General features: G+C 46.8%; 1 protein-coding gene, 1 long non-coding RNA gene and 1 pseudogene across 2 annotated transcripts in view; all 3 read right to left on the bottom strand.

The window, feature by feature from the left end:
- RCAN1 (regulator of calcineurin 1) overlaps positions 1-21,705 on the bottom strand; it is a 95,882-nt gene extending 74,177 nt beyond the window's left edge. The window contains exon 1 of the mRNA XM_004264539.3: positions 21,344-21,705. Coding sequence (XP_004264587.1) covers positions 21,344-21,577 — 234 coding nt within the window. The 5' untranslated portion in view covers positions 21,578-21,705. The remainder of the gene's footprint in view (positions 1-21,343) is intronic.
- LOC117199276 (60S ribosomal protein L21-like) lies at positions 1,457-8,320 on the bottom strand (annotated as a pseudogene).
- LOC125964442 (uncharacterized) lies at positions 17,592-21,337 on the bottom strand. Its single transcript, XR_007477437.1, has 2 exons — positions 20,780-21,337; positions 17,592-19,621 (listed from the first exon to the last, which is right to left on the bottom strand). It is a non-coding gene; the product is annotated as an uncharacterized LOC125964442 (long non-coding RNA).
- Positions 21,706-26,823: the final 5,118 nt, after the last annotated feature.

Raw genomic sequence — 26,823 nt, forward strand, 5'->3', positions numbered from 1 at the left:
TCTCTTGTTGCGGAGCACAGGCTCTAGGCACACGGGCTCAGTAGTTGTGGCTCGCGGGCTCTAGGGCACAGGCTCAGTAGTTGTGGCGCAGGGGCTTAGTTGCTCCGCGGCATGTGGGATCTTCCCGGACCAGGGCTCAAACCCATGTCCCCTGCATTGGCAGGTGGATTCTTAACCACCGAGCCACCAGGGAAGCCCCTACACTTGGTTTTTATTGTGAGGCTGGATGGAGAGCTGGGGGATGAACAAGGTCTACGTTCTCATTCCCTTATTCAGCATTAGGGGCACGTGATTATTTTCAGGGTCGTCGCAGGACAGAAAAGGGACAAAGATGTTATATATCGATTGATGAACTCAGAGGAATTTCTGTCCTGACCCTTCAGCGGGACAGTGGAGCTGCCTAAAATAAACAGTCCATCAGCTGAAGAGGCAAAGGATATGAGCCGTCCAGAGGAAATAAGCTAGAGGAAACAGAACCAGTCAACACGCATGTGGGAAGGCAGAACAGCAGAAAAAACAAAGAATACGAGAATGTTCCATAGAGAAGGAGCAGAGACGTGCCCCCTTTAGGGGAGCCTGGAGACCCCTGAAGTCAGTTGGTTGTACTTGACAGGCAATGGGAGGAGGCGGTGAGGCCAAGTCCAGGGGCTGGGATGGTAATGCCGGAGAGGCTGCCAGGCACCTGGGGAGGAGTCAGGGCCTCGGGTGTGGCGTCTGAACCCTAGGCAGGCCACAGGCCACGAACTCTCCAGGCCTCCGCGTCTTCATGCAACAAGTGTGTACCTCCCCGGGATGCTGGCTTCAAACAAAGTGAGGGACCAGAGTGGAGAGGCAGTGGGGTGGCGGCAGTTAGCGGTTAAGAACACAGACTCTGGGATAAGACAGGCTGGCTTCAAATCCTGCTGCCACAACTCAGCTGTGCAACAATGAGCAGGTCCCTTTGCCTCAGTTACTCCAGCCATCCAATGGGGACAATAGCAGCATCTCCCTCCCAGGGTTCGTGTGAGGATTGAATCCGTCCACGTTCCTAAGCACATACGACAGCGCCTGGCACAGAACAAACACCATACACGCGTTTACTTCACTCATGCACATGAGCCCCCCGCTATGGGGACCGGCACACAGTAGGTGCTGAGGAGATGGTGGGGAAAGTCACCACAGCCACTTCCCTTCTCTGGGTATGCCGGGAGACAGGGAAAGAGGATCACCAGAGAGGCAGGAAAAATTACCCAGTTTTTTTTTGTTTGTTTGTTTGTTTGCGGTACGCAGGCCTCTCACTGTTGTGGCCTCTCCCGTTGTGGAACACAGGCTCTGGACGCGCAGGCTCAGTGGCCATGGCTCACGGTCCTAGCCGCTCCGCGGCATGTGGGATCTTCCCGGACTGGGGCACGAACTCCTGTCCCCTGCATCGGCAGGCGGACTCTCAACCACTGCGCCACCAGGGAAGCCCTACCCAGTTTTAAAGAAAGTTCTCCAAGACTTTTCCCTGAGCATGAAAAAAGAAAATGGAGCAACGTCCGCAAGAAGGAATGGAATCCTAGAAATGTTGTGTTCTGATCAAGCCGAGTTTGACCTCTTAGCAAATTACACAACCCACGGATTCATCACCAATTCCAGCATCCGGGGTCCCGGCTCTGCAGGTGGGTGCTGTCATTGGAGCCACCGTGGAAGCCCGGGCTGAGAAAGAGAAACACAGGGGCTGTGATCAGTCTCCCGGGGGGTCGGTCCTGTCCACCTGAGGAGCTGACGTCTTCACTGGCAAAAAGGTTCAGACGCGCGTGCGCCTGCGCTGGCCGCTTCACTGGCATGGCTGCCAACACCAACATGCTACCTGATGAGCCTCGAGCCAGCATCCCGACAGCTCCAACGGGGTCACTGGGGCTGGACCAGCTGCCCCAAGGGGCCTGGGACCCTGCTGTCAGATACACCAGCTGCCACTCTGCCGAGCCGGGACATTCGTGTGATGCAGCCAGGAAAAGGGACTCTCTGGGGCCATGGGTATAGCCATCTGCACGCACCCAGGCAGGGCTCCCCAAACCCACCTGTATCGAGAGCTCCGACGGAGGGGCAGGGGGACACCGAGCCTGGAGGTCACCTGCCCTCAGGGCAGGGAGAGCCATCACCTCTCCCGTGGGAAGAATGACCCTCTGTGGAGCTGTGCCCTCTGAACACTCTCCACCTATGGACTCACGTACTCTTCACCGGAGCCCTGGGTGGCGGGGGGGGGGGGGGCGTGATTATGCCCCCCCAACTTCCAGGCAGGCAAGCTGAGGCACAGAGTGGGTGGTGAGTCGCCCAGCCACGTGGAAGGGGCAGCAGAGCTGGGCTGGACCCCAGGCGGTCCAGCACTCTTCACCGCTAAGTGCTGACCAATGACCTTCAGACGCGAAGGTAGGGTCTTCCTATTGGCCGGAAAACGTGAAGAGTTCCTTCCAGGTTGGGTCACTCCTGCTTCCCTTCCAGCCAACTAGTGGCTGGGAAGGACAGCTAAGGAGGATACCGGCAGTGAGCCTGAGTGACTGACCAGGGACTCCCGAGGAAAAGAGAAGGCTGGCGGAGGCAGGAAGATTCTAAATGCCTCGAGAGCAAGGCTGTGCGTGCTTCGTTACTGAGAGGCCCTCCTTCTCCGCTGCGGCCCCCGTCCGAGGGCCTTCTCAAAGGCTCTCCTTCCTTCTTCCTCCTCTCTGACTCCCTAACTCGCTGGACATGAATTCTCTTAAGGTTTAGATTAGTCACAGGGGCGAGAAGCAACACCCCGCTGTCTTGCTGGAAGCGTGGATGCCTGCAATCTTTGAAGAAAAAGACGAGAAAATACATGTGAACTGAAAGGGCACAGAACTAATCTTCCTGAGGATGCTGGAATACGGTGCCTAATGATGCTTTAATCCCACCAGCAGAGAGGCCAGACGCAGAACCTGGACCAACAGCCGTGCGGCTTGGCCTCCCAGGCCCGCTGCACCTGTCCTTCCCGCGAGCGAGCCTTTGCCCTGCAGTGCGAGAAGACGCAGCTGAAAACTCTACATCTGAACCAGCCCGGGGGTCAACCCAGACACGGTGGAGAAGTCAGTGGGGTGAGACACGTTTACTGAAGGTGTATAGGTCCGTACACACCTGGACTTTGGTTGTCATTTAAAGAAGGAACGTGGGAAGAGCCCGAGACAAGAACAAGGAGCCTGGCTTCTTACTTCAGTTTAATCATGGGCTTGCTGTGTGATCTGGGGCCAATCTCAACCTCTCTGAGCACAGGGAGCAGCCACTGTGTAGGTCCTTTCTATGCTCACGTCCTATCCTTTATTGATATGATTGAGGCACTGGTGCTGCCTGATTCTGGAGCTAAGAGTCACATGTGGCTGTTTCAATTAAATTAAACTTACACAAAATTAAAAACTCAGTTCCTCAGTAGCACTAGCCGCATTTTAAGTGCTCAATAGCTGGTCATGATTTAATTAAAATGAAATAAAATGTAAAATTCAGCTTCACAATGGAATACTACTCAGCCATAAAAAAGAATGAAATTTTGCCATTTGCAACAACATGGATGGACCTGGAGGGCATAATCTTAAGTGAACTAAGTCAGACGGAGAAATACTGTATGATATCACTTATATGTGGAACCTAAAAGTTACAACAAATGAGTGAATATCACAAAAAGGAAACATCGCAGATATAGAGAACAAACTAATGCTTACCAGTGGGGAGAGGGAAAAGGGGCAGGAGCAAGAAAGTGTAGGGGATTAAGAGGTACAAACTATTATGTGTACAATAAATAAGCTACAAGGATATATTGTACAACACGGGGAATACAGCCAATATTTTATAATAACTAACTGGAGTATAACCTTTAAAAATTGTGAATCATGGGCTTCCCTGGTGGCGCAGTGGTTGAGAGTCCGCCTGCCGATGCAGGGGACACGGGTTCGTGCCCCGGTCCGGGAAGATCCCACATGCCGTGGAGCGACTGGGCCCGTGAGCCATGGCCGCTGAGCCTGCGCGTCCGGAGCCTGTGCTCCGCAACGGGAGAGGCCACGACAGTGAGAGGCCCGTGTACCGCCAAAAAAAAAAAAAAAAAAATTGTGAATCACTACGTTGTACATCTGTAACGTATAATACTGTACATCAACTATACTTCAATTAAAAAATTATTTTCGTGTTCTTGAAGTCACTTCTTTTTCTTTGTTTTTTTATAGTCCAGAGGTCTTTTATTTTTTTTTACACCTATCATGCCATGAATTCACAGGGAATGGGTTCCAGCAGCTCAGGCTCCTTTCCATTGGTTTGTGTTATACAAAGCACGTTCCTCTGGGTGGAACAGGCTGGCGCTTCAGTTGAACCCAAGTCCCTTTCTCTTTGGCTTCCTTCTTTTTCTGATCATTTTCCTTCGCGAGTTTCAGGAAGCTATCTTGGCTCTTAGAGTGCTTAATATGCTCAATGTGGACATTAATTGCCTTGGCAAGGATCATGCCCTTGTTTGTTTACGACAATGCCAACAGCATGCCAGGTCACACTGTAGACTCCTCCAGTCTTGCCATGGGAACACTGGGGGCACATGCCACTTTGAACGGTGCCCATTCCCTTGATGTCTACAATATCACCTTTCTTGCAGATTCACATGTATGTGGCCCAAGGAACAGCTCCATGCTTTCTAGGAGGCCTAGAGAACCTAGAGCAGGTGCCTCTCCTCTTTCCCTTTGTGTTGGTCATTTTGATGAATTACTGGAAGATGACGGCTCTTGCCGAAAGGCTGAAGCCGCTTCTTTAAAAGGAGGATTGAGTGCTAGGTAAGAGCCTACAAAAGAGCAATGAGAGAGCTGATGTGTCTGTTGTGTGTAACCAGGTCTAGGACAGGAAAGTATTTGTCAAAGATACCGGAAGGAAGGTGAGTTAAAATGCCACACTGCCACGCCAAGGTTAAGGTTAATGGTAGGACACTAGCACGTTTCCCTTAAAAGCTGGGTATAAGACAAGGATGCCATATGCCAACGCCATGATCAACTGTCAAAGTGCCATGTGGATTAGACAATAAAACAGGTATTGTAAAGAAGATGGCAAAATCGTCACTATTTGCAGACGATATGATTCAATACCTGCAAAATGCAGAAGGATGAACTGTAACATTATTAGCAACAGTAAGAGGCTTTAGTATGGCAGATGGTTACAAAGTTACTATGCAGGAAACAATTTCCTTTATATAAAAGTAAAAGTAAGTATAATGGAAAAGAGAGCTCATATTTTAATACATTTCTTAAGCTTACATAAAAATATTTATACTGAAATATCTAAAACAAACTAAAATATATAGGCGATCTATGTGAAGAATATATATATGTATACGGAAAGCGTCAATCCTGTACAGGTGGCATAAAAGATCGCTTAAATGAGTAGAACAACATTATAAGAACATAATATTTAAAGATGTCAATTCCCCTGAAGTAACTGTAAACCCGGAGCAATCTCACTCAAAATACCAACAGGTTTGGTTGTTGCCTCTTGTTTTCCTTCTCTGTGGGGGGTAGAGGATACTTAGAAATGACAGAATGATTCTTAAGGTTTGCAAAGGAGATAAGGAAAGGAAACGGGCCTGGAAAATAAATTCTGAAAGAGAGAATGGGGGAGAATCAGCTCCATTGTAAATAATACGAAACTGGCTCAGAAATGGACAAAAAGATGAACAGAAGAGCCCTGATTCAAGAACACGTGACCATTTAGCTGGTATGTCAAATCTGTAGGATTGGGAACCTGCAAGTAACATGCAAAAAAGCAAATCAGAAACTGAATTTACTCCTTACACCAAAATATCCAGGGAATTAAAGGCAAACATCACAAATAAAAACGTAAAAGTACTGGAAGAAAACATACGCCTACACATCTTGGCCCAGAAAAGGACTCTCTAGGTATAAGAGCCCAGAACACAGGAAGGCAAAATTTCTACATCAGAACTACAAATAAAAAGGACAAAAATGTCTATGGGGTAAAAACACCACAGTCAAATGGCAAACTGGGGGAAATATTGGTAATATACGTGATTAAGTAACAATTTCCTTAATATACAACAAAACTCTGAAAAATTCACAAATACAGATGAAAACTTACCACAAAAATAGCAAAAGATATAAACAATCAATTTACAGGAAAACAACAATGACCAATATGAATAAAAGATGGTCAACCTTAAGCAAATGAAAACAAAGAGATACTATTTTTCATTTATCAAAGATTGTGGCAATGATCCCAAATGATTTATAATCCCTTGTATTGACAAGAATGTGGGGAAAGGGGAACTGTTATGCCGTGCAGGTGGTAATATAAATTGGCATAAACATTCAGGATAGCAAATTCACAGTATCTATCAAAATGCAGAACAGCCATACCCTTGACTCAGATATTTCACTTCTAGGAATGTATCTTGCAAGCATTTTTACACAAGTAAACAAAGATATATGCAGAGTGGGCCCTCTGGATCCTCGGGTTCCACACCTGCAGATTCAACTAACAATGGATCAAAAACATTTGGAAGAAAAAGATTCCAGAAAGTTCTGAAAAGTAAAACTTGAATTTGCTGTTCTCCAGCAACTATTTACATAGCATTTACAGCTATTTACAGAGCATTTACACTGCATAGGTTATATGCAAATATTATGTCATTTACTATAAGGGACTTGAGCATCTGCAGATTTTGGTATCTACAGGTCATGGAACTGGTCCCCCATGGATACCTGGGGAGGCGTGTATAAGGATGCTGCTTGCGACATTGTTTACAATAGGAAAAAAAAAAACCACAACCTAGAAACAAACTAAATGTCCATCAGTAGGAATTGCTGGTTAAATTATGTTACATTCTTATAATGAAATGCCAGGCAGTCATCAAAAGAACAGACTCCATTGAGTCTGTTGGAAGATGTCCACAATATTTTAAGAAGGCAAGTAGCAAAAGAGTGTATGTAATATGATATTTATAAATATATACACATGGCATATATAGAATATGCGTGAAAGAGTACACATAAAACTTAGAGGTTATTTCTAAGAAACAGGTTGAGAGAAAAGGATGAGGAATTTTTAGTTAACATTTTAACAATCAAATATAAATTTTACAATGAATTACTCTTCAAAGCACACAGCAATCTAGACAAATGTAATCACCTATAGTTGGTACTCAGCAAATAATACTCATTTTGAGTTGTGATCTTCAGAAAGTTTTCCCCAGTGACATAATATACCCTTACCCCAGCACAGTGTAGACGTAATACAGTGGTGGGTGACGTCTTGCTAAAGTCAGCACGTCATGGCTGTACTCTCTGGCTAGAAGGCTGGATAAGGGCTGAGTTATCCTGGACCAAAAGCACAGAGAAATGGCTCCAAGAACGATGAGCCCAGATCACACCATGCTAAAGCCCCTTGATCCAATCTTCAGTCCCCACTGGTGCCACCCTATGATGTAACCATCTGGAATGTCTGACCTGGGGACAGACTGTGAGTGCCATGCTGCTTTGGGGATAAGACTCGAGTTTTTAAAGATTGGTTCATTTAATTAAAAGCACAGTAGGCCGCTGAGTACTAAGCAGACAGCATGTGTTTCATTCAGGAAGGTCACCTCTCCTGGTACAACGTAGTGGAAAACAGGGCAGCATTCAGAGATAAGAAGATCACAGGTTGATTTTGCCCTCTTAGGATGAGATTTGGCAAAGAATGACCAGCCTCCTTCTATCAAGGGTGCTAGAGGCTGGCTGGTAGATGGGATTTAGCAGATGACAATGAATTTCTGAAAAGATCTGTGTATTCCCTAAAAGTCATTCTAAGAACAACAAGAGAGAATGGAAAGAGGGAAAGCAAAGAGAGAGAGAGAATAGGGAGGCAGGGAGGGGAAAACCTCACCAGCAAACATGACATTTATTTCTCAATTATAGATTTTTTTAAAAAAATTGTGCTTGGGAAGCCTAGGATTTCTTACCACCATAAATAATGATTTTATGCTTCAGAGCAACTTTATGTAAAAACCATTATCTTATTGAGTTTTATTTTTTAAATTTATTTATTTTATTTAGTTATTCTTGGCTGCGTTGGGTCTTCATTGCTGCGCACGGGCTTTCTCTAGTTGTGGCGAGCGGGGGCTACTCTCCGTTGCGGCACGCGGGCTTCTCATTGCGGTGGCTTCTCTTGTTGCGGAGCACGGGCTCTAGGCACACGGGCTCAGTAGTTGTGGCTCGCGGGCTCTAGAGCGCAGGCTCAGTAGTTGTGGCGCAGGGGCTTAGTTGCTCCGTGGCATGTGGGATCTTCCCGGACCAGGGCTCAAACCCGTGTCCCCTGCATTGGCAGGCGGTTCTTAACCACTGTGCCACAGGGAAGCCCGAGATTTATTTTTTAAAGGGTTTAGGTTTTTAATTTGTTTTCAACTTTGTAGCAACGCTCATTCATGTTAAGACATGATTTTCTAAGCATTACAGGCGATAACAAGCCATGCTAGTCTTCTGGTATAATACAGCTCTAAATGCATTCTAAATGCTCAGCAACATCTCAGCCTGTTTATTTCGTGCACACACACACACACACACACAATCGCTGCCATGATTTTAAAGCTGCAGAGCCTTCTAGCCTGAGATAGTTTATGCAACTTCTGGAAGTGCCTAAAACTACTCCTGGGAAAATAAGGCTTAATATTTAATGAACTTAAAAGAGCAAGACTTTTATTTTTATGTTAGTGTTTTACTTCCACTGCTGCACAAATATTGAAGTGCCTACTATGTGGCAGGCACTCTCCTAGGCACAGGATTATAGCAGTAAGCAATACAGATGCTGTAGGCCTTGCATTTTAATAATCATTTAAATAAAATTGCTAACAGTTACAAAATACTTACTACAAGCCTGGTATTATCCTTAGCCCTTTATTTATATGTTGTCTTTTCATCTTCACAACCCCATGAGGTAGGTACTTTTATTACCCCATTTTACAAAGAGACTGAAATACAGAGAAGTTAAGTTACTTGCCCAAGGTCACACAGCTAGTTGCTGGCAGAGCTGGGATTTGAATTCAGACTGACTTGGTTCAGGGGTCCACCCTCCTAACTACTGCATCTTACTGCCTTTTTAACATGCACAACTCCAAAGAAAGGTAGGTATTTGTCCACAAAGAAGGTGGGCACTCACAGGTAATATGTGCATATTCTCTTATACATTTTCACTCTCAGCTAAGCCATAAAAATGAGATAAGTAGCAAGCAAGAAGAAAACCTACAAGTAGGTTGATCTTGCCAATGTAGTCCCTGTGCGGAGAAAACAAAGGAGGAAAAGAAAGGAAATGAAATGAACAAAAATTAAATGGCTACTCAATATAAAATCTCTAGTCATATAGTCAATGACATTAAAACGAAGTCCTTGATTAAGACTAAATAAATCATTTCAGGGCATCTCCTGCCTTCAGCTTCTATCACAAACACTGTCCTGCTGTATTTAATGTCACAGGCATCCTAGTAAGGTGAAGGACCGCCCAGCCCTTGTTTTATGATATAAGATAAAGAATGTGCTCAGAATCTCAGCCATGGCCCAGCTGCTACTGCTTCATTCCAGGCCACGAATTGAAGCACGAATCTCCATTCTGCCCTCTGCACAACTACCTCCCAACAAACGCAGGAAGTCATCCCCTCAGCCTACAACCTCTCTATCCCCATCCACCTAACCTGTGCCACCGTCTCAGGCAGGCTCGTGGTGCTGAGGACCAGGTCATTATCCTGAACATGTTGTAAATAACTGAAATACTCCGAATGTGGAGGTTACAAAGTCTCTGAAGATCCATTAATGGTATTTCCCAAATATATGTCAAGGAGATAACTGAATAACAGAGCACATTAGGGGCACTTATGAATCACTTCGAAGAAATACACAAATTCAGAACTGATTTTAAAAATGAAATCCACTCTGGAAATGCTGTGTCAGGGTCAAACAGGTGGTTGAGTTTGAAAGATATATCTTGGACTGGGCTGTTCCGGAAAGAGAGATACAGATACAAACCAACCCTGATGTTGCCAAACGTTTGCAAGGGTCTCCAGGCCAGTTCATGAACTGTTTGTAACCCAGTGAGTTTTGCTGATGAGTGGTCTGTTTTTAGTAGTTTATAGACTGCTGACCCAGACCTGAGGGTTCTCCATCACCATCCAAGATCTGCAGCTTAGGCGCAAAAGTGGTTATGAGAGCAGAGCTGAGATCTACCCGAATTCCCCCAAATCCTGACTCCAGCCCAGAAGAATACTGTCACTACATGGCTTGGGCGGCAGGTAATTCATCCGAGGACAGGGTCCACCACGCGGGGCTGACAACCTCTGCAGCAGCACAAGCTTTGCCTTTTAAAAGTAATCACCATAGCAACCTAATAGCTGAAGACAGCTCAGAAAACTCCCCTTATCTCTGAAGTGAAGTGTTTGTTTCATCTGAGTGAGCTCTCTCTTTTTCTTCCTTTCTCTCTTTCTTTCCCACACCTCTTGGCTTGTGGGATCTTAGTTCCCTGACCAGGGATTGAACCCGGGCCCCCTGGCGGTGGAAGCACTGACTCCTAACCACTGGCCTGCCTAACCACTGGAAGCACTGACTCCTGAATTCCCTCTTTACATTTCTTTATGCTGATCATTTGAGTCATAGTCCGAGTAAGTCACAAAAAATCAGAGCACGGGGCAGAGAATGTCCCAAATGTGTACTAGGCACAGTGAAAGAGGGTCACTCTCTGAGGCGAGCACAGCGTCCCTGTTTCCTGTTCTAACCAAAGGGGGTCCCATTGCCCAGCAGCAGGGAGAGTCCCCTCCCTTGGCTTTCTGCTGGGAGAATGGAAGAGAGGGGGTGTGTCTCCGGTTTAAAGTTCCAGCTACACACTTATCATTATAATAGCTTCTTCTGCAGCACAAGGAGTGACATCTCCCTCCGAAAACGCACGCTCTGTCTGTGATGCCTGAAATAAAGTCGAAGGCAACCACCAGACTCCATCGCAGAACTTATGTGAGGTGACCTCCCCCTGGTGGCAGGCGCTGGTGTTTGAACAGCCCTGGACTAGCTCTCACACAGCCTCCTCTGCCCTTCCACCAGGAAGGACCATAGGTACCCTGCTCTCCAGCAGCCCCCTAACAGTGGCACAGGAGACAGTTCTGCCTGTTTCAGCTGCCGGGGCTCTAGCTGTCCTCCTCATTGCCTCATGCTCCGGATTCTTTGCACGGGGTGGGAGGTGTGGCAGGCGAGGACATCATTTCACAGGAAATTAGATGAGCAATGTAACCAGCGGGTCGGGAGAAAATTCTAGTTGTGCCAATATCTAGTGAGCTCCCCTGAGGAAATGTGGCCACTGCTCTGAGATTCCTCCTTGGAGAAGTTGAAGGCTTGAGCCTGAGGTCCTCTCTGCCACGGTTCTGTAGCTGCGCCCAGAGTCTGACGCCCAGCTGCCATGGGATTCTACGTGCTGATGAGTTTTGCAAAGGGAGCAGAAGCCTTCCACATCTATAAAATGGGCAAATATAGCATTTATCTTAGAAAGCTGTAAGAAGGATGAAATGAAATGATGTGCATAAAATATTTGACAAACAGTATGTGCTAAGTAAACAGGGTGCTTCTCATGAATTGTTTTTCTTAAATTTATTAATTTTTGGCTGTGTTGGGTCTTCGTTGCTGCGCGCGACCTTTCTCTAGTTGTGGCGAGCGGCGGCTACTCTTCGTTGCAGTGCGTGGGCTTCTCATTGCAGTGGCTTCTCTTGCTGCAGAGCACGGGCTCTAGGTGCACGGGCTTCAGTAGTTGTGGCGCGCGGGCTCAGTAGTTGTGCCTCCCGGGCTCTAGAGCGCAGGCTCAGTAGTTGTGGTGTACGTACGGGCTTAGTTGCCCAACGGCATGTGGGGATCTTCCCCGACCAGGGCTCGAACCCATGTCCCCTGCACTGGAAGGTGGATTCTTAACCTCTGCGCCACCAGGGAAGTCCCTGAATTGTTTAATTACTAACTACATATATAATTGATGACCCAAACCTAAGAGTGAAGGAGGGGACTACTAGTAACCTTCCCGGGACAACAGGCATGAACCAGATGGACAAACTGGGACATACTGTCACCGTATCAATAAGAAATAGCTGTCAGGCGATTGGGAAAAGTTCCCAATAATGGAAAAACTTAAGGAAAAAAAAGTTTCACTCAACTGTTCTGGCTTTGTAGGGTCATATATTTGGCAAACCCTCAAATGGCAACTGGACAGAATCGGCGCTGGCCTCAGTTAGATGGTCTCTGACACAGGTTCCTCTCCGATGGGTGAAATTTCCAAGACCAATTGCAGACACAAGTGTAAGTGACTGAAATTTACCTCCTTTCTCCCACAAACCAGCAGACAGGCCTCCCACGGACCAGTGCAGGAAAAGGCATGAGAGTGGGGATGGCGGAAACCAGAATGTCACCCCCCAAATATGCCTCTCTGACATAAAAGGTATTTGAAGCTGAATGCAATTCTGAAGCACATATGCAAAAAAGCTCTATCTTGTCCCTCTTTTCTGCTTATAGGTGGGATATAAATGCCCCTTTTAATGGAGATGACTCCAGACTCTTACAGAGGAATCTGCAAACGCACCCATCAGTTTCCTCCCACGTATTTACTTCCCCACAGTGTGCTGCCATGTGGAAGCCTGAAACTGCTTTCCTCCCTCCTGCCATTTCTCTATCAATTTATTCTTTGCTGAAGAGGCTACATAAGCCAAGTTCTAAGCCTCCACGTCATGATGAGGGTTCTCCCACCTGACCTGTACTGCACGCATTAATGACTTCTGTTTTTCTCTTGTGACCCACCTTTTCGTTAAAGAGCCACAGCTGAAAACCTAGAACGGACAGAGGTAAAGTTCTGTCTCCCCTGCAGGTAGGAGCTGGGAAGCTGGATGGAAGAGAACTGGAGTCACGCTAGGAAAGATTCTCTCCTTGAGTCAATTCCTACTGGAAAAGGTCTGTAGGGGAGCAAGCGCTCCACTGACAGAAGAGCTGGAAGTGACCTCGCTGAGATGATCCGGGCTGAACCCGGTCACTTCATAGATGAAGCAACTGAGGTCTGGGTGAATATCTTGCCCAAGGATGTGTGGTTTGTTATGGATCTGTTAAGCTCTTTGGTTATATTTACATAACACACACAATTTAAAAAGTGTGTGTCCTCCCTGCTGGCCTGTGAGCCTCACAAAGGGAGAGACGTGCCTGTCATTCACCAAGGGCGCCGCAGCCCCCTCACACTGACCTCACCGTGACTGTGGGGTAGGGCTTATTGTCCTCCTTCTGCAATGGGGGAGACCAAGCCTGGGGAGGTTGACTGACTCACCTGGGGTCCCACAGCTGGCCTTGCAACCAGCACGGTGCTCAGAACACAGGAGGCCCTCAAAAATACTTGTTGAATGAATGAATGAATGAGTGAAGTGATGGAGCTACGATTCAAATCCGGGTCTGCCTGACTCCAGCGCCCAGGCACTGCCTTCCGCTTGAATTCGAGAATATCATCAGGGCTGCCACGGATGTACAAAACGCACTCAAATAGATCTGTTAAATATAAATAAATGGCTTAGAGAATAACAGAGTTATAACTCCTATGAACCTCAGTTTCCTGTGGATAAAAGCACTTTCTTCATAGAGATATCCTAGGGTTTAAATAAGCTGTGAAAGATATGAAAAATTCATGTGCATTACTGCATACAAGATGATTCCAGCACAGGTTCTGTAGTTGGCTAAAACCAGGTTTGAATCATAGGGCCAGCACTTACTGGCTATGTGATCTGGGACAGGTTACTTGGCCTCCTCTGGCCTCAGTTTCCATGTCCACAGAATGGGAATAATAGTACCTATTTCATAGAGTTCTTATAAAAAGATGAAATGATAAATGTTACACATAAAGCACTTCGCATTAATGACTATTTTATTATTAAAGACTATTTTATTATCTGTAAAGTAAAGCAGAAAAGTTAACAAAAATTATAAAAGTAATAAAGTAAAACAAGCTATTGTTATGTCGCATGAAAAAAATCCAAAATTAGCTTTCTGAATCAAATAACATTTGTCTTTTAATTTGTCTTTTAATTCTGAATTCAGGCCAACCTCAAACACCTCTTCCTATGGTGTTAATTATGATTACACGTGGGAACTTCACATTGCACCTGCTGAAATTAGTAATGAAAGGAAAAGTACTGAACCTTCTCAACATAAAAAAGCTTTAGTTTCCTGAGCTCTTGGTTCAGAAGTGTAGTGGCTGACAGCTTTTGCTATGAACCTAGCTATAAACCTATCAATGAGGTATTTTATGTTAAGTAGTCGAGTCTAAAACTGTATTCTTTATAGAGCTGAAGCTAAAAAAATCAGATGAGAAAATACCTTCATAAAGATTTCTGAACATTAACTGCTCCAAGAAGTCAGAAAAGTTTACAAGGAAGAAAATGTCCTAATAAATAGTAACGGTCGGTGGTCGGCAGCCTGTAAGATGGGCTCAGCGATCTCCACTTACCAGGACTCACGCCCTGGTGTAAGCCCCCCACCCCCCTGAGTGGGAGCTGCACTTACTGCTTCACTTCTAATGAAGAGAATCCAGTAAAAGTGGTGGGATATCACTCTGAGATTATTAGGTCACAAGAAGACTGTGAACTGCATTCCATCTTGCATGCCCTTTCTCCCTTGCTCTGATGGAAGCCAGAGGTCTGTGTGGCTATGAATTGAGGGGGGCCTCTAGCCAACAGCCACTGAGGAACTGGGGCTCTCAGTCCAACAACCCACCAGAAATGCAATCCTGCCAAAGACCACGTGAGTCAATCTGGGAGCAGACGCTCCTTCAGTTGAGCCGTCAGATGAGACTGCAGCTGGTACTTTGTTGCAGATGTTGAGGCAGAGGCACCAGGATAAGCCATCCCTGGATTCCTGACCCACAGAAACTGTGAGATAATAAATGTTTATTGTTTTGAACTACTAAGTCTTGAGTTAGTTTGTTACACAGCAGTAGATAATACACAACTTACATTATGTGTTTACTATGTCCTAGTCCCTGGGACAAGCATTTTATGTGCATCATAAGGTGTTAGTACTACTGGCACCTCCATTTTACAGGTAGGGAAGTGAAGGCACGGTAGGGTAAATAGCTTCCCCAGGGTCACACTGGTGTTAGTGGTAAAGGTGTGCTTCAGATTCATACCCTTAACTATCGTGCTGCATTGCCTCCGCACGGACACACTTCAAAGGGGAATGTGAGCATTTTAAACCCAAGGAAATCTTTAGAGGTTAAAAATATAAACAAAAACACTCGACACCAACTAAATCAAATAAAGGATTTCTACAGTGACTGAAATCTACATAACACGAAGCCAACCCTTTCTTCCACGTCAAAGTTTGAATTAAGGGAGTTAATATTTTCCTGATGTTCAAGTTTGAAAATGTTTCTGTTCTGCCCAAGAAGGGTAGAAGAGCTATTTTTACTTCCTACGGCCATGGTATAGCCCATCACTGCTCAGAGAATAGAGCAGAGTCACTTACTGTCTCATTAACTGTCACCGTCCCCATGTTTGGACAGTGATTCATATTTACAAAGGAAAAGATTCTGTCACAATTGAATTGTATTTCAAATGACCGGCACTCCCCCTCAGCCCTTGAAATGGGTCCTAACAATTGTGCACAGAAAACGCACACGGAGGAGTCCCCTCCCTGCTCCTACCCTCAACACACACACTGATGGGTGCACAACTGCAATCACTGTAACAGGAGTGATGCCTTCACAGAACAGGGCAAATAGGCCCCTCAGTGGCACGTATGCAAAAGAGGAGACTGTGCCATCTGATGACATTTTTAGAAAGGAAAGAAGGAAAGAATAGAGCCTGAAATATAAACACTGGAATCAAACAGCCTCTGCTTTAGCTATTCTATCACAAAGCCTATTTTTTTTTTCTTTTTCTTTTTTTGGCTCCCTTATGTAATTGTCTTGGGAGTTGCTGGCAATAACGTTGAAAGCTATTGCTACTGAAGAAGAAATGCTTTGAGCAATGGAGGGTGCTGAAAAGGGGACCAAACCCTTGTTAGGGAGGGAAGTGGAGAGGAGAGATCAAAAGAACCTCACGGACGTTAAAAATATATATATACATATGTAGATAGATAGATTTAAGAGTCAGAAATTCTAAAATTAGGGAAATAGTGGATAACTTCTAAAGTAAACTTTGCACATATATAATATGCAGGTTTTTGTTTTTTTAAACTTACAACATTCTGAACTTTCCCAAATAAATGAAACCATACCATATTGGGTTTAACCTCCTCCACACTTGAGGAGGTTTCAGGGGACATTTTATGCTTAATTTAAGTCTCAGAAACCACATGCCTGTGACAATAGGATGAAAAGTGAAAATGGCCTAGGAAGGCGGGGATGTTACACTGTAATAGAATCCCCAACTGTCACCATCCTGCTGGAATGTCACATTTTACAACACACTGTGATGGGAACAAGCATACATGGCCAAGCATATACAACCATACAGGCAGAAACTATGCATCTCAGCTGTGCCACCTTGGAGCTTCAAACATTTCGATCATCAAATTGCTAATGAGTGATATCTTGTCTACCGAAATACACGCTTTGGGGGGACGAGCCCGGGATCTGACGTCTGGTGGAGAGCAAGCAGCAGCACGAGAGGATGTGTACAAAAGCCCCGAGGCGACCCCACGTTCAGGTATGTGTTCTTATCTCGTGTGTCACCCGCCCAAAGGCTGGGCTCTCAGGCTGACAGCCGGTCATTCTGCTTTCCAGCCACAAGGTCAAACGGCACTTAGGAGAAGGGAGGCTCCCGACTAGGGGCCTGACTCCCATTTTGGACTAGAGGAAATCAAGGCACAGATCTGGCTGAAAGCGGAACCAATGATCAATTATTCAATAATCCTTTCATGATACAACAATGACTCTGGTCAGGCTAGACCCCTTCTGGCTAGACAATGGTCCGCAACCTTGGCTCCCAATCAGACTCACCCTGGGGAGCGTTCCAGGTGGTTCCCAGCCCCTGAGACTGGAATTGGTCTGCAGAGGCCTGGGCATGAGAGTTTCTCAGGGGTCTTCACTGATACAAAGAATTTAAGGACACCCCTCAACCACCTTTCATGCCTTATCAGAATATTTCATGTTTTGAAAAGAAAGTCACGCCAGTATCATAAATCTTATGTGGGCGTTTGTTTTAAGAAAGGTGAGTCACTAGCAGAGCTGTCAATCAAATATACATTCAGGTCTCAGACAACAGAAAAATGGCATTCGTTTCCATTACTCTATGAAATTATATCTACTGCCTGGAAACTAACAATATTATTTGAGAACTCTAACTTTCTGGTTAGCTTGGGGACAACTGAAGGAGCCTTTATTCTAGGGAACCAACGAACCACTGCCAACAATCCAAAGCACATGTAATTACCGGTTCAAAGCACTGCTTTGCTTTCTCAGTAAAAAGAAAAAATGTTCACAAAAAGTACAGTAATGGAATATGCTAAGCAAATATCTGTACAACCAAAAATAACCTTATTTCAATAAAATTTTTCATTCATTTGTAATGGTGTGAATCTCTCTAATAATATTGCTTGAAATTAATGACGATACAGTTTCAGTTATTTTTTGGATAAACATTTAATGAACATGTTAATTATAAATTATTTATAATAATTTGATGATCCAGCTAACAAAAACAAATTTTACATATCAGATCCAACTGTTACAGTTAGAAAACGGGCTTCCAATATAAATTCCCAAATGAATTGGCAGTTCAGGTCAATTTCTTTCTTTACTTTACAATTAAGGTTAGAGACTGGTATGAACACACGTAAAGAACACTGACATAGCCTTTTTCCTTCACACCATCTGCCACCATCTGGATGTTTGTGTTTCCCCCAAATTCATACATTGATGTCCTCACCCCCAAAGGTGATGGTATTAGCTGTTGGGAGGTGATTAGGGATCATGAGGATGAAGCCCTCATGATGGGATTAGCGCACTTATAAAAGAGACCCCATCCCTTCCACCATGGGAGGACACAGCGAGAAGTCTGCAACCCAGAAGAGGGCCCTCACCCAGCCATGCTGGCCACCAGAACTGTGAGAAATAAATTTCTATTTTTATAAGCCACCCAATCTGTGGCATTTTGTTACAGTAGCCCTAACAGGTTAAGACACCATCACTCACCCAGATGATCCTCCAACAGACTGGTTAAAGAGAGGATGTGGCCACACCACCAGCACAGGGACTTTTGTTGGCAATGCAGTCAATGGTCCGCCGACTCAAGGGTCAGATACCACTGACCTGAAGTAGAATCATGTTTTCATTACACCACCCAAAGGTGACACTCCAGCTTTAATAAGAATGGCCTTCAAAATAATAAGGCCGTCAGACTGAAATCTCAGAAGCCACATCTTCCCACCTGGAGGAATGGTTTCACCTAAATGAGAAATTTATCTTTCTACTGGAAGGCTTACCAACGGTCTCTGCAGGACCCTGGAGATGGGCAACCAAGGCACGGAGCTCCCCCTGTCCACATTCTGAGGCTCCTGACCCCCAAATGGAAAGGATAGGCACTGTCTCCCACGTCTCCACCCTAGTCCAGACACCCTCACAGCTCCCCTGACAACCAAAGTCAAGAGCCTCCTAAGGGGCCTCTTTGCTTCCTCTCCTGCCCACCCAACCTCCTTCCCCCAAAGACATTCTCCACCTAGCTTTGCAACTAGAACAGGATCCGAACCCCTCCCAGGGCCTCCAGGCTCCCGTGGAACCGTTCCCCGGCTGCGTCAACCTCGGCCACCACCACTGCCCTCACTGGGCCCTCTGCACACACTCGTTCATCCCTGCACTGGAACTTCTGTATTTGCTATTCCCTCTGCCTGGACACCGGCCACACAAAATCTACATGAGGAGCTTCTTCCTGCCAGGCAAGTCCAAGCTGTGCAGAGTGGCCTTCCGGGGCCACTCAGTCTAAAGCGGCCGCATGCTGACCCTCTCCGCACGTCCTCTTTACCTGCACTGATCCCAGAGCCATTCTCTGCTCTCTCCACTCTTCTCTGGGCCCTGGAAGGCTGACCCACCTACGGACTGCATTGGTTGGACTCCCTGGCCTCCTGGCTGCCAGCTGGGCTCTGCCAACGAGATCAGAAAGCTGGGGCAAGCTGGGGTATTTCTTACCTGCAACTCGCGGCTTCAGCATCTCAATTCCATCCCTCCACGTCTGTAGCTCCTGCCAAGAGGCTCCTCTCCTAGGGTTCCAGCAATACGACTTCCTCCCAACACTCCCTCTGACTCCCTCAGTCCTGCCCCAGTTAACCAGTTCTTGGTTACCATAGGGTCCCTGTTAGGCCCTTACTGATACCGTAGGGTCCCTGTTAGGCCCTTACTGATACCATAGGGTCCCTGTTAGGCCCTGACGATATCACTGGGTTCCTGTTAGGCCCTGACTGATACCACCCAGTCCCTCTCCTCTCCCTGGTCACTCCCGATCACATCATCCTGGGTATGTCCTGCACTGCACTGACCACCATCTGAAATCACCTTGTTCACTTACTTTTTTTGACTGTCTATCTCTTCCTCAACTGCTAGTACATAATCAGGAAGCTCACTGTGTTCACCACTCTATCCACTGGGCCTAAAACAGTACCTGGAACATAGTAAGCATTCGATAAACAGCAAAAGAATAAATGAAAGAGTGAATGAGTGAATGAACGCTAGCCCATTGTCTCTGCTCAAAACAGCACCTTGTAAGCCTGTCCCTGATCATTTTATGTAAAACAGCAATCTTCCCCTTCCCCCCCATCTTCCAAGGCCAACTTTTTCCTATAGCACCAACACCTCTTAACAAATCTGCTATCTATTTGTTTACTGTCTATTTCCCCCAACAAAAATGCCAGCCCTGAAAGCAGGAATGCTATTTTATTCACTGCTGTGCCCTCAGAGCCTAGAACAGTGCCCGGCTCACAGCAGAATCTCCACACATATTTGTTAACATGAAGAGCTACCAAAGGGGGCAACATTTCAGACAAAGCAATTTCAGGATGGTCCTCAACACTGGGAAGACCCTAAAACTATGAATTGCTAGGCAAACAAGCAGCATCTTACATGATCTGATCTTGTTTCTTTAGCATGAGAGCCTAGGACCCTTAAGAAAGAGACTTGATATGCTGTTAGACCTTAGCCTCAAGAAGAGAAAAGGCTGGAGAGTAAAATGAGTGAGACCCTGTATTTGTGCCAATAGTTCTTTTAGAAAGCACACATGGAACCTCATCTAAGCACACAGCCCCTGTAAATCCTGAGAGTAGATGAGCCTATACATTATAAATAAATGGGTCTTAAGCACACCATTCTCTGTTCCACAGTGGTGTTCCTCTTGGCAGCCACCCTGACTACAGTTCATTGACAGTATGCAGACTCAGAGCCAAGCACTGAAAGCAGCACTTTCTTTGACAGCTGCTCTCCTAATGGGGCATCTCTCTCAAAGACAGGCTTTATTCTGCAACGCCTACGTTGTCCAAATTTTATTCTGCACACTAATTGCAGATTCCAAATAAATTCCTCCTTCCCACCGCCCTTGGTTAGTCATACCTGCCCCCTCTCTCTCCAACATGTCTAAACCCTGGGGATGTAGAGGAAAAAAAAAAAAAATCCAACTCTCCCTGTACTGAGTGTCTCCTGTCACCCCTTCAGGGAGCAAGATTCCAGACTAAATATCCTAAAGGCCTACAAAATGGGCCCCTTCCCCCCAACACCATTCCACCAAAACTGGCCAAGTGCAAGATAATGAGCAACCGCGGATCCTCACCCAAACATTGGCTTTGCTTTCAGGCGTGCAGATTGAGAATGCCGAGACGCCGTCCTGTTTGTAACACTGAGTCACGTCGCCGCTCAACGTCTGTTTCCTCCTCCCCATGAATGAGGCGACCCCCTCCTCAAAGGAGTAAGTGCCCGGCACGGTCCAAGCCCCCAGGTGACGATACGAGCTCCCCGGCCGCTCGGGGAGCTAATTCATCCTCCGATTGTCTCCTACTACGTCGCCCCCCTCCCCACCCGAGTTAACACCCGGGGACTGGAGCGTCGCTAGGAGGGGGTTACTAGCCCAGGTGAAAAGCTAGCCCCTGGGCGCGCAGCGCGCGGCCCGGCAGGTGCTGGGGACCTGGGACCTCGGGGAGCGCGCCCCCACCCCAACCGGGACAGAGGGGACCGCGGCAGGGCGGCCGGGGACGTCGCCGCGTCCCCGGGGGTGGCCTCCCGCCCCGCCGGCGGCCCGGCTGGAGAGGCTGCCCCGGGCCGGCAGGACCTCGGCGCTGCCTCCTCCCGGCAACAAGTGTCCGCCCTCCGCCCGACGGTCGCCCCGCCCGGCCCTCACCCGGCACAGGCCGTCCACGAACACGCGCGGGTCCAGGTGGCAGGCGATGGTGGCGCTGGGTAGGTCCTGCAGGTCCACCTCCTCCATCTCGCAGTCGATGAAGCTCCAGTCGCCGCCGCCCTCGTCTGCCTCGGCAGCCCCCGAGAACGGCGCGAAGGGCCGCAGCGTCACCCCGGGCTGCGCTCGCGCCTCGGCCGCCGCCCCGAGCCGGGGCCCGGCCAAACCGTCCTCCATCCCCGCGGCCGTGCGCCCCCGCCGGCTGTGCTGGGCTCGCGCGGGATCCTCGCGCTCTCCTGTCCGCCGACTGGGCGGTTAACCTCCTCGGGCTTGCGTCGCAGCGGGCTGCGGTCACCACGGCTCCCGGAGACGCGGCCTCGGAGTGCCGGCCCCGCCCGCCGCCGTTCCGCTCCGCGCCCGGCCCGCCCGGCAACGAGGGCGGAGCTCCGGCGGAATTAGACATGGGCCCTTTAAGGCCGGCCCACGTGGGTCATCTTCCCCCGCCGTCCGGAAGAGAAAGCGAATAGAGGATCGGGATTCTTCTCACATGATCCTCATTCTGCCGCCCTCAGCCTGAGGCCTCAGGGCGGCCATGTTGGTTAGGGGCAAAGGTCTCTTCAGCCAGTTCCGCTTTTCTGACATCCGATGCCAGCTGAAGGCGCCAGGCAGTGTCTTGGGCGCAGGGTTAATAGCTGGAGAATCAGCGCTTCTGTGGTTCCCATGGGTGACGCTTTTGAGGCACATAGGCCAACTTTGGGGGATTTAAACGAGATATAGTCCTGGCTATGGCCTTTGGCAAGTGGTTAGATACTTACCGTATATTGTCAGATATAGCCGCAATAGTGAATTGAACGAGACCGTGGTTAACAATAGCTTACTTTTTTAATTTTTAAATTAATTTTTATTGGAGTATAGTCGCTTTACAATGTTGTGTTAGTTTCTGCTGTACAGCAGAGTGAATCAGTTATATGTATACGTACATCCACTCTTTTTTAGATTCTTTTCCCATGTAGGTCATTACGGAGTATTGAGTAAAGTTCCCTGAGCTATACAGTAGGTTCTCATTAGTTATCTATTTTATATATAGTAGTGTATATATGTCAATCCCAATCTCCCAATTCATCCCACCCCCCTGCGACAATACCTTAATTTTAGATTTTAGCTTATTAGTCATTATATCATTGTTCAAATTTTATATAATCAGAAATACTTTTTTTGAGTTACTACTATGTACTGTGAACAATATGAGCTAACGAAAGAAGTAAAACCTTGGTGCTTTCTTTTGGGGAGTTTATAGATAGAAAACGGAGGTCCTCTGATAAGTGTCTCTCTCTCTCCCTCTCCCCCTCCCACCTTTCCTGCAAAATAGAATTCCTTCACTGTGAAGGGCAATGTGGTTCAGTGAAAATCTGAGTCTAAATTTCCGCTTTGCTGTTAATTACTTGGACAAGTAAGCTGAATCTCAGTTTCCTCCTCTGAAAAATTACGTCATATATGGTAAGAATACAGTAAGGGCCCAATAAACGGCAGTACTGTTTATGTGTAGGTGTCTTTGGAAGACGTGAAATTAGACCTGTATTTTCTCCTAACGTAGGCCTCTACGTAGGAGCTGTAGTGATTATAATAAAAAGTTTATCCAACTAACAGCTGAGATTTACTCAGAACCTGCCGTGTGCTGTGGTTGCTATTCTGACAATCTCAGTGCAGTTCATGCACTTCAGGAGTTTAAATCCAAGGCGAGTTGTGGTATGCATGCAGAGATAACTCATGAAAGAGAATGTGCTACAAGGATCTTGAGAAATTGGAACCATCACCTATTGCTGGTGAGAATGTAAGACTGTGCAGCCACTTCAGAAAAACAGTTTGGCCATTCCTCAGAAAGTTAAACACATAGAGAGTTGTCGCATGACCCAGCAATTCCTCTCCTGGGTATCTACCCAAGAGAAATGAAAGCATATGTCCACACAAAAGTCTATGTAGGGGCTTCCCTGGTGGCGCAGTGGTTGAGAGTCCGCCTGCTGATGCAGGGGACACGGGTTCGTGCCCCGGTCCGGGAGGTTCCCACATGCCGCGGAGCGGCTGGACCCGTGAGCCATGGCCGCTGAGCCTGCGCGTCTGGAGCCTGTTGCTCCGCAACGGGAGAGGCCACAACAGTGAGAGGCCCGTGTACCGCAAAAAATAAAATAAAATGAAGTCTATGTAGGAAGGTTAATAGCCCCGTTATTCACAGTAGCCAAAAAAGTAGAAATAACCCAAAAGTTCATCAACTGATGAATGGGTAAACCAGATATAGATCCATACAATGGAATATTATTCAACCATAAAAAGGAACGAAGTACTGATACCTGCTGCAACATGAACGAACGCTGAAAATGATGGTAAGTGAAAGAAGCCAGTCCAAAAGGCCACCTACGGTATGTTTCCATGAATATGAAATGTCCAGAGTAGGCAAATTCAGAGACAGGAGGTAGGTAGTGGTTGCCAGGGACTGGGGGGATAAAGAAGGGGGGATGAGAAATGGAATATTTCCTGCCATATCAGTAAACAAAGGATGGCACCGTCATCAGCGATTGCAGCTCTCCAACGTGAGCTGGTAAACCCTGAGGAAACTCAGCAAGGAAAGAATACCTGCCATCTGACAGCCATCAGACTGCAGCCACTCCCTACGGTGAGTCCTGAGGAAACTCAGGATGTGAAAACAGAGGATACTGGCCCCAGATAGGATGAGGTGCATGTCAAAGGAAAGATTTCAGTGAGCCCAGACTCTTGCATCTTCCCGTACTTAGAAAAGCACTAAATTCCTTAATTTGGATTGTGGTGATGTGTGTATAACTCCGTGAATATACTACCCGTCACTGAGTTGCACTTTAAAGGCGGAATTTTATGGTATGTGAACTGTATCTCAATAAAGCTGGTATTTACGGAAAAGAGAATGTAATAAAGGCCGTCAGGAGTTAGATGAAGTGTGGCAGAGTGGGTGACATCACAGAATATAAAACTCTCTGAAAGCTCAGCCAGACATTCTGAAAAAGCTAACAAAGGGGATGAGGCATCACTTTTTCTTTTCTTTTCTTTTCTTTTTTTTTTTGCGGTACGTGGGCCTCTCACTGTTGTGGCCTCTCCCGTTGCGGAGCACAGGCTCCGGACGCGCAGGCTCAGCGGCCATGGCTGACGGCCCAGCTGCTCTGCGGCATGTGGGATCTTCCCGGACCGGGGTACGAACCCGCGTCCCCTGCATCGGCAGGCGGACTCTCAAGCACTGCGCCACCAGGGAAGCCCCTCAGGCACCACTTTTGAAAAGTAACACCCAGCCAAACCATGGCCGGGTTGGTCTGTGTTGTCATCACCCTTAGGACAGCAAGCTCTTTCAATCCCGGCTTTCCCTAGACCACTGACGCAAGCGGACTGGGCCTGGTGGACAAAAAGTACAAAGGAAAGAAACTGAGCTAAGAGAGGAAAGAGCAAGTTCCACTTCAGGCAAGTGACGAAGACAAAGTTACCTGTGATTGACTTTGGAACGCTATGAGTCATCACTAAGACACAAAGTGTTCACACATTCCTTCAGTGACTTCGGAGTCCCACGTTTCTCTCTCTCCTCTCCCTCCGCAGGCAGCAAAGAAGGTAATATTGTGTAGTTGTTCGTATGTCTGCAGTAATAACATCAATTTTATTTGGGTGGCTCTTAAATAGTTAATGGGGGTACACCTCGTTCTCACAAACAGTTAATATGACTCCAGATCCTTAGAACTGAGGCTCCAGGAAATGGAGTGACCTCCCCATAAGCAAACACACAGCAAATGGCGAAGCAGGACACCAGCTTTCTTCCTCTCATCCCGGCACTGCCTCTGCCCTTTGAGACTATAGGAAACAGAAAACGGGAAGGAACCAAAGCAAAATAGTGGAGGAGAGGGAAAATAAAGCAGAGACAAAGAAGGGGAAAGGGAGAGGTAAGGGGATTGAGAGCAGAAAGTAAGAGGTTCAGGCAGTTCAAAGTGATGATGCCTGGAAGAGCCGGCCAGGCAGGGCCCACTCTCACACATGCAGGGCCAGTGCTGCGTGAGCTGTTTGAGACAGAGAGAGCTCTCAAACTATCAGAGCGAAATGAGGGAAGCTCTTGTCTACTGAAAAAATAATGCGCAACCTGAAAGTTGAGAATTGTGTTTTATTCGGTGGACATACTGAGGACTTAAGCCAGGGATTTGCTCTGAGGGACAGTTCCAAAGAGGTAAGGGAGGATCCAGGATATAAAGGAGTCTTTGCAAAAAAGACCAGGTAGTTGGAACATCAAAAGATTATTCTTAACTCAAGAAAACCAGACGTGTCAAGTTCAAGAACTGATCACTTTTCTCTATGTGGGAAGATGCAAGAGTCTGGGCTCAGTGCAATCATTCCTTTGATATGCACCTTAGCTATCTGGGGCCAGTATACTGTGCTTTCTCATAGTGAGTCTCCTCAGGGGGCGCTGTCGGGGGTGGCTGCAGCCTGATGGCTTGATGGTGGGCATCCTATTTCTATTATGCGTTCCCTCAGGGGTCACCTTTGGGGAGGCTGTAATGTGATGGCTCGATGGCTGCAACATTCTTTGTTTACTGATACGACAGGCAACCTTTTTCCACTGACACTCAATAAATAGGATTAGCATCATGCCTTCCACATCTGGGTGCCCAAGGTTCTTGCCCTACCGCAGAAGACACCTTTAGTAATAAAATGTCAGATTCTCCTTTCCATCTAGAAAATAAAATTTTATAGTAACTTCTGTCTTTAAGAAAAGCAGACGGTGTGTCTTATGCCTTCACCCACTGACTCTAACAATTAACATCAGCAATCAGTGGTCTCTCCCAAGGAGGAAAAAACAGAAAATACGAGCTGTCAACAGCACAGGCAGAAACGAAGCAAAACATGCTACTTAAGTATGAGTGTAGACATTTCTATTTTTTCTTCTAGGGTTTTTCTTTTTGGCCACACCTCTTTGCGTGTGGGGATCTTAGTTCCCCAACCAGGGATCAAACCTGCGCCCCCTGCAATGGGAGCTCGTGGTCTTAACCACTGGTCCGACAGGGAATTCCCAAGTGCAGACATTTTTAAGGATGAAATCAGTTAAACTTGAGAGGGTAATCTCTTAAGAGCTATTTCACCGTAACACAGATACAAAATTCCTGAAGCATCCTTTGGGAATTCTTAGCTGACCCTCTTCTTCTAACAGTGGCAGTGGAATCTAAGATTTATCCTTGCTTCCTGCTCTGGCCTCTATCCAGCGAGCCTTTCCTCCTCATTGGCTTGAAGGAGCAGATTTGATCCACATCTTTAGATACCCAGAAAAGAAGGGAACCCAACATGGGTAAAGAGCTGCTCTCAGTGATTCTGGTTTTTTTTTTTTTTGAAATGGGGGAAGGGATGCACATTTCAATTAGTGTATATCCTACTACCGCCTCCCATTCATGTTCCTCCCCTCACACTTCCTTCGTGTCAGCCATCACAAATAC

This window comes from Orcinus orca, chromosome 5 (assembly GCF_937001465.1).
Source record: "Orcinus orca chromosome 5, mOrcOrc1.1, whole genome shotgun sequence".
Classification (NCBI taxonomy): Eukaryota; Metazoa; Chordata; class Mammalia; order Artiodactyla; family Delphinidae; genus Orcinus; species Orcinus orca.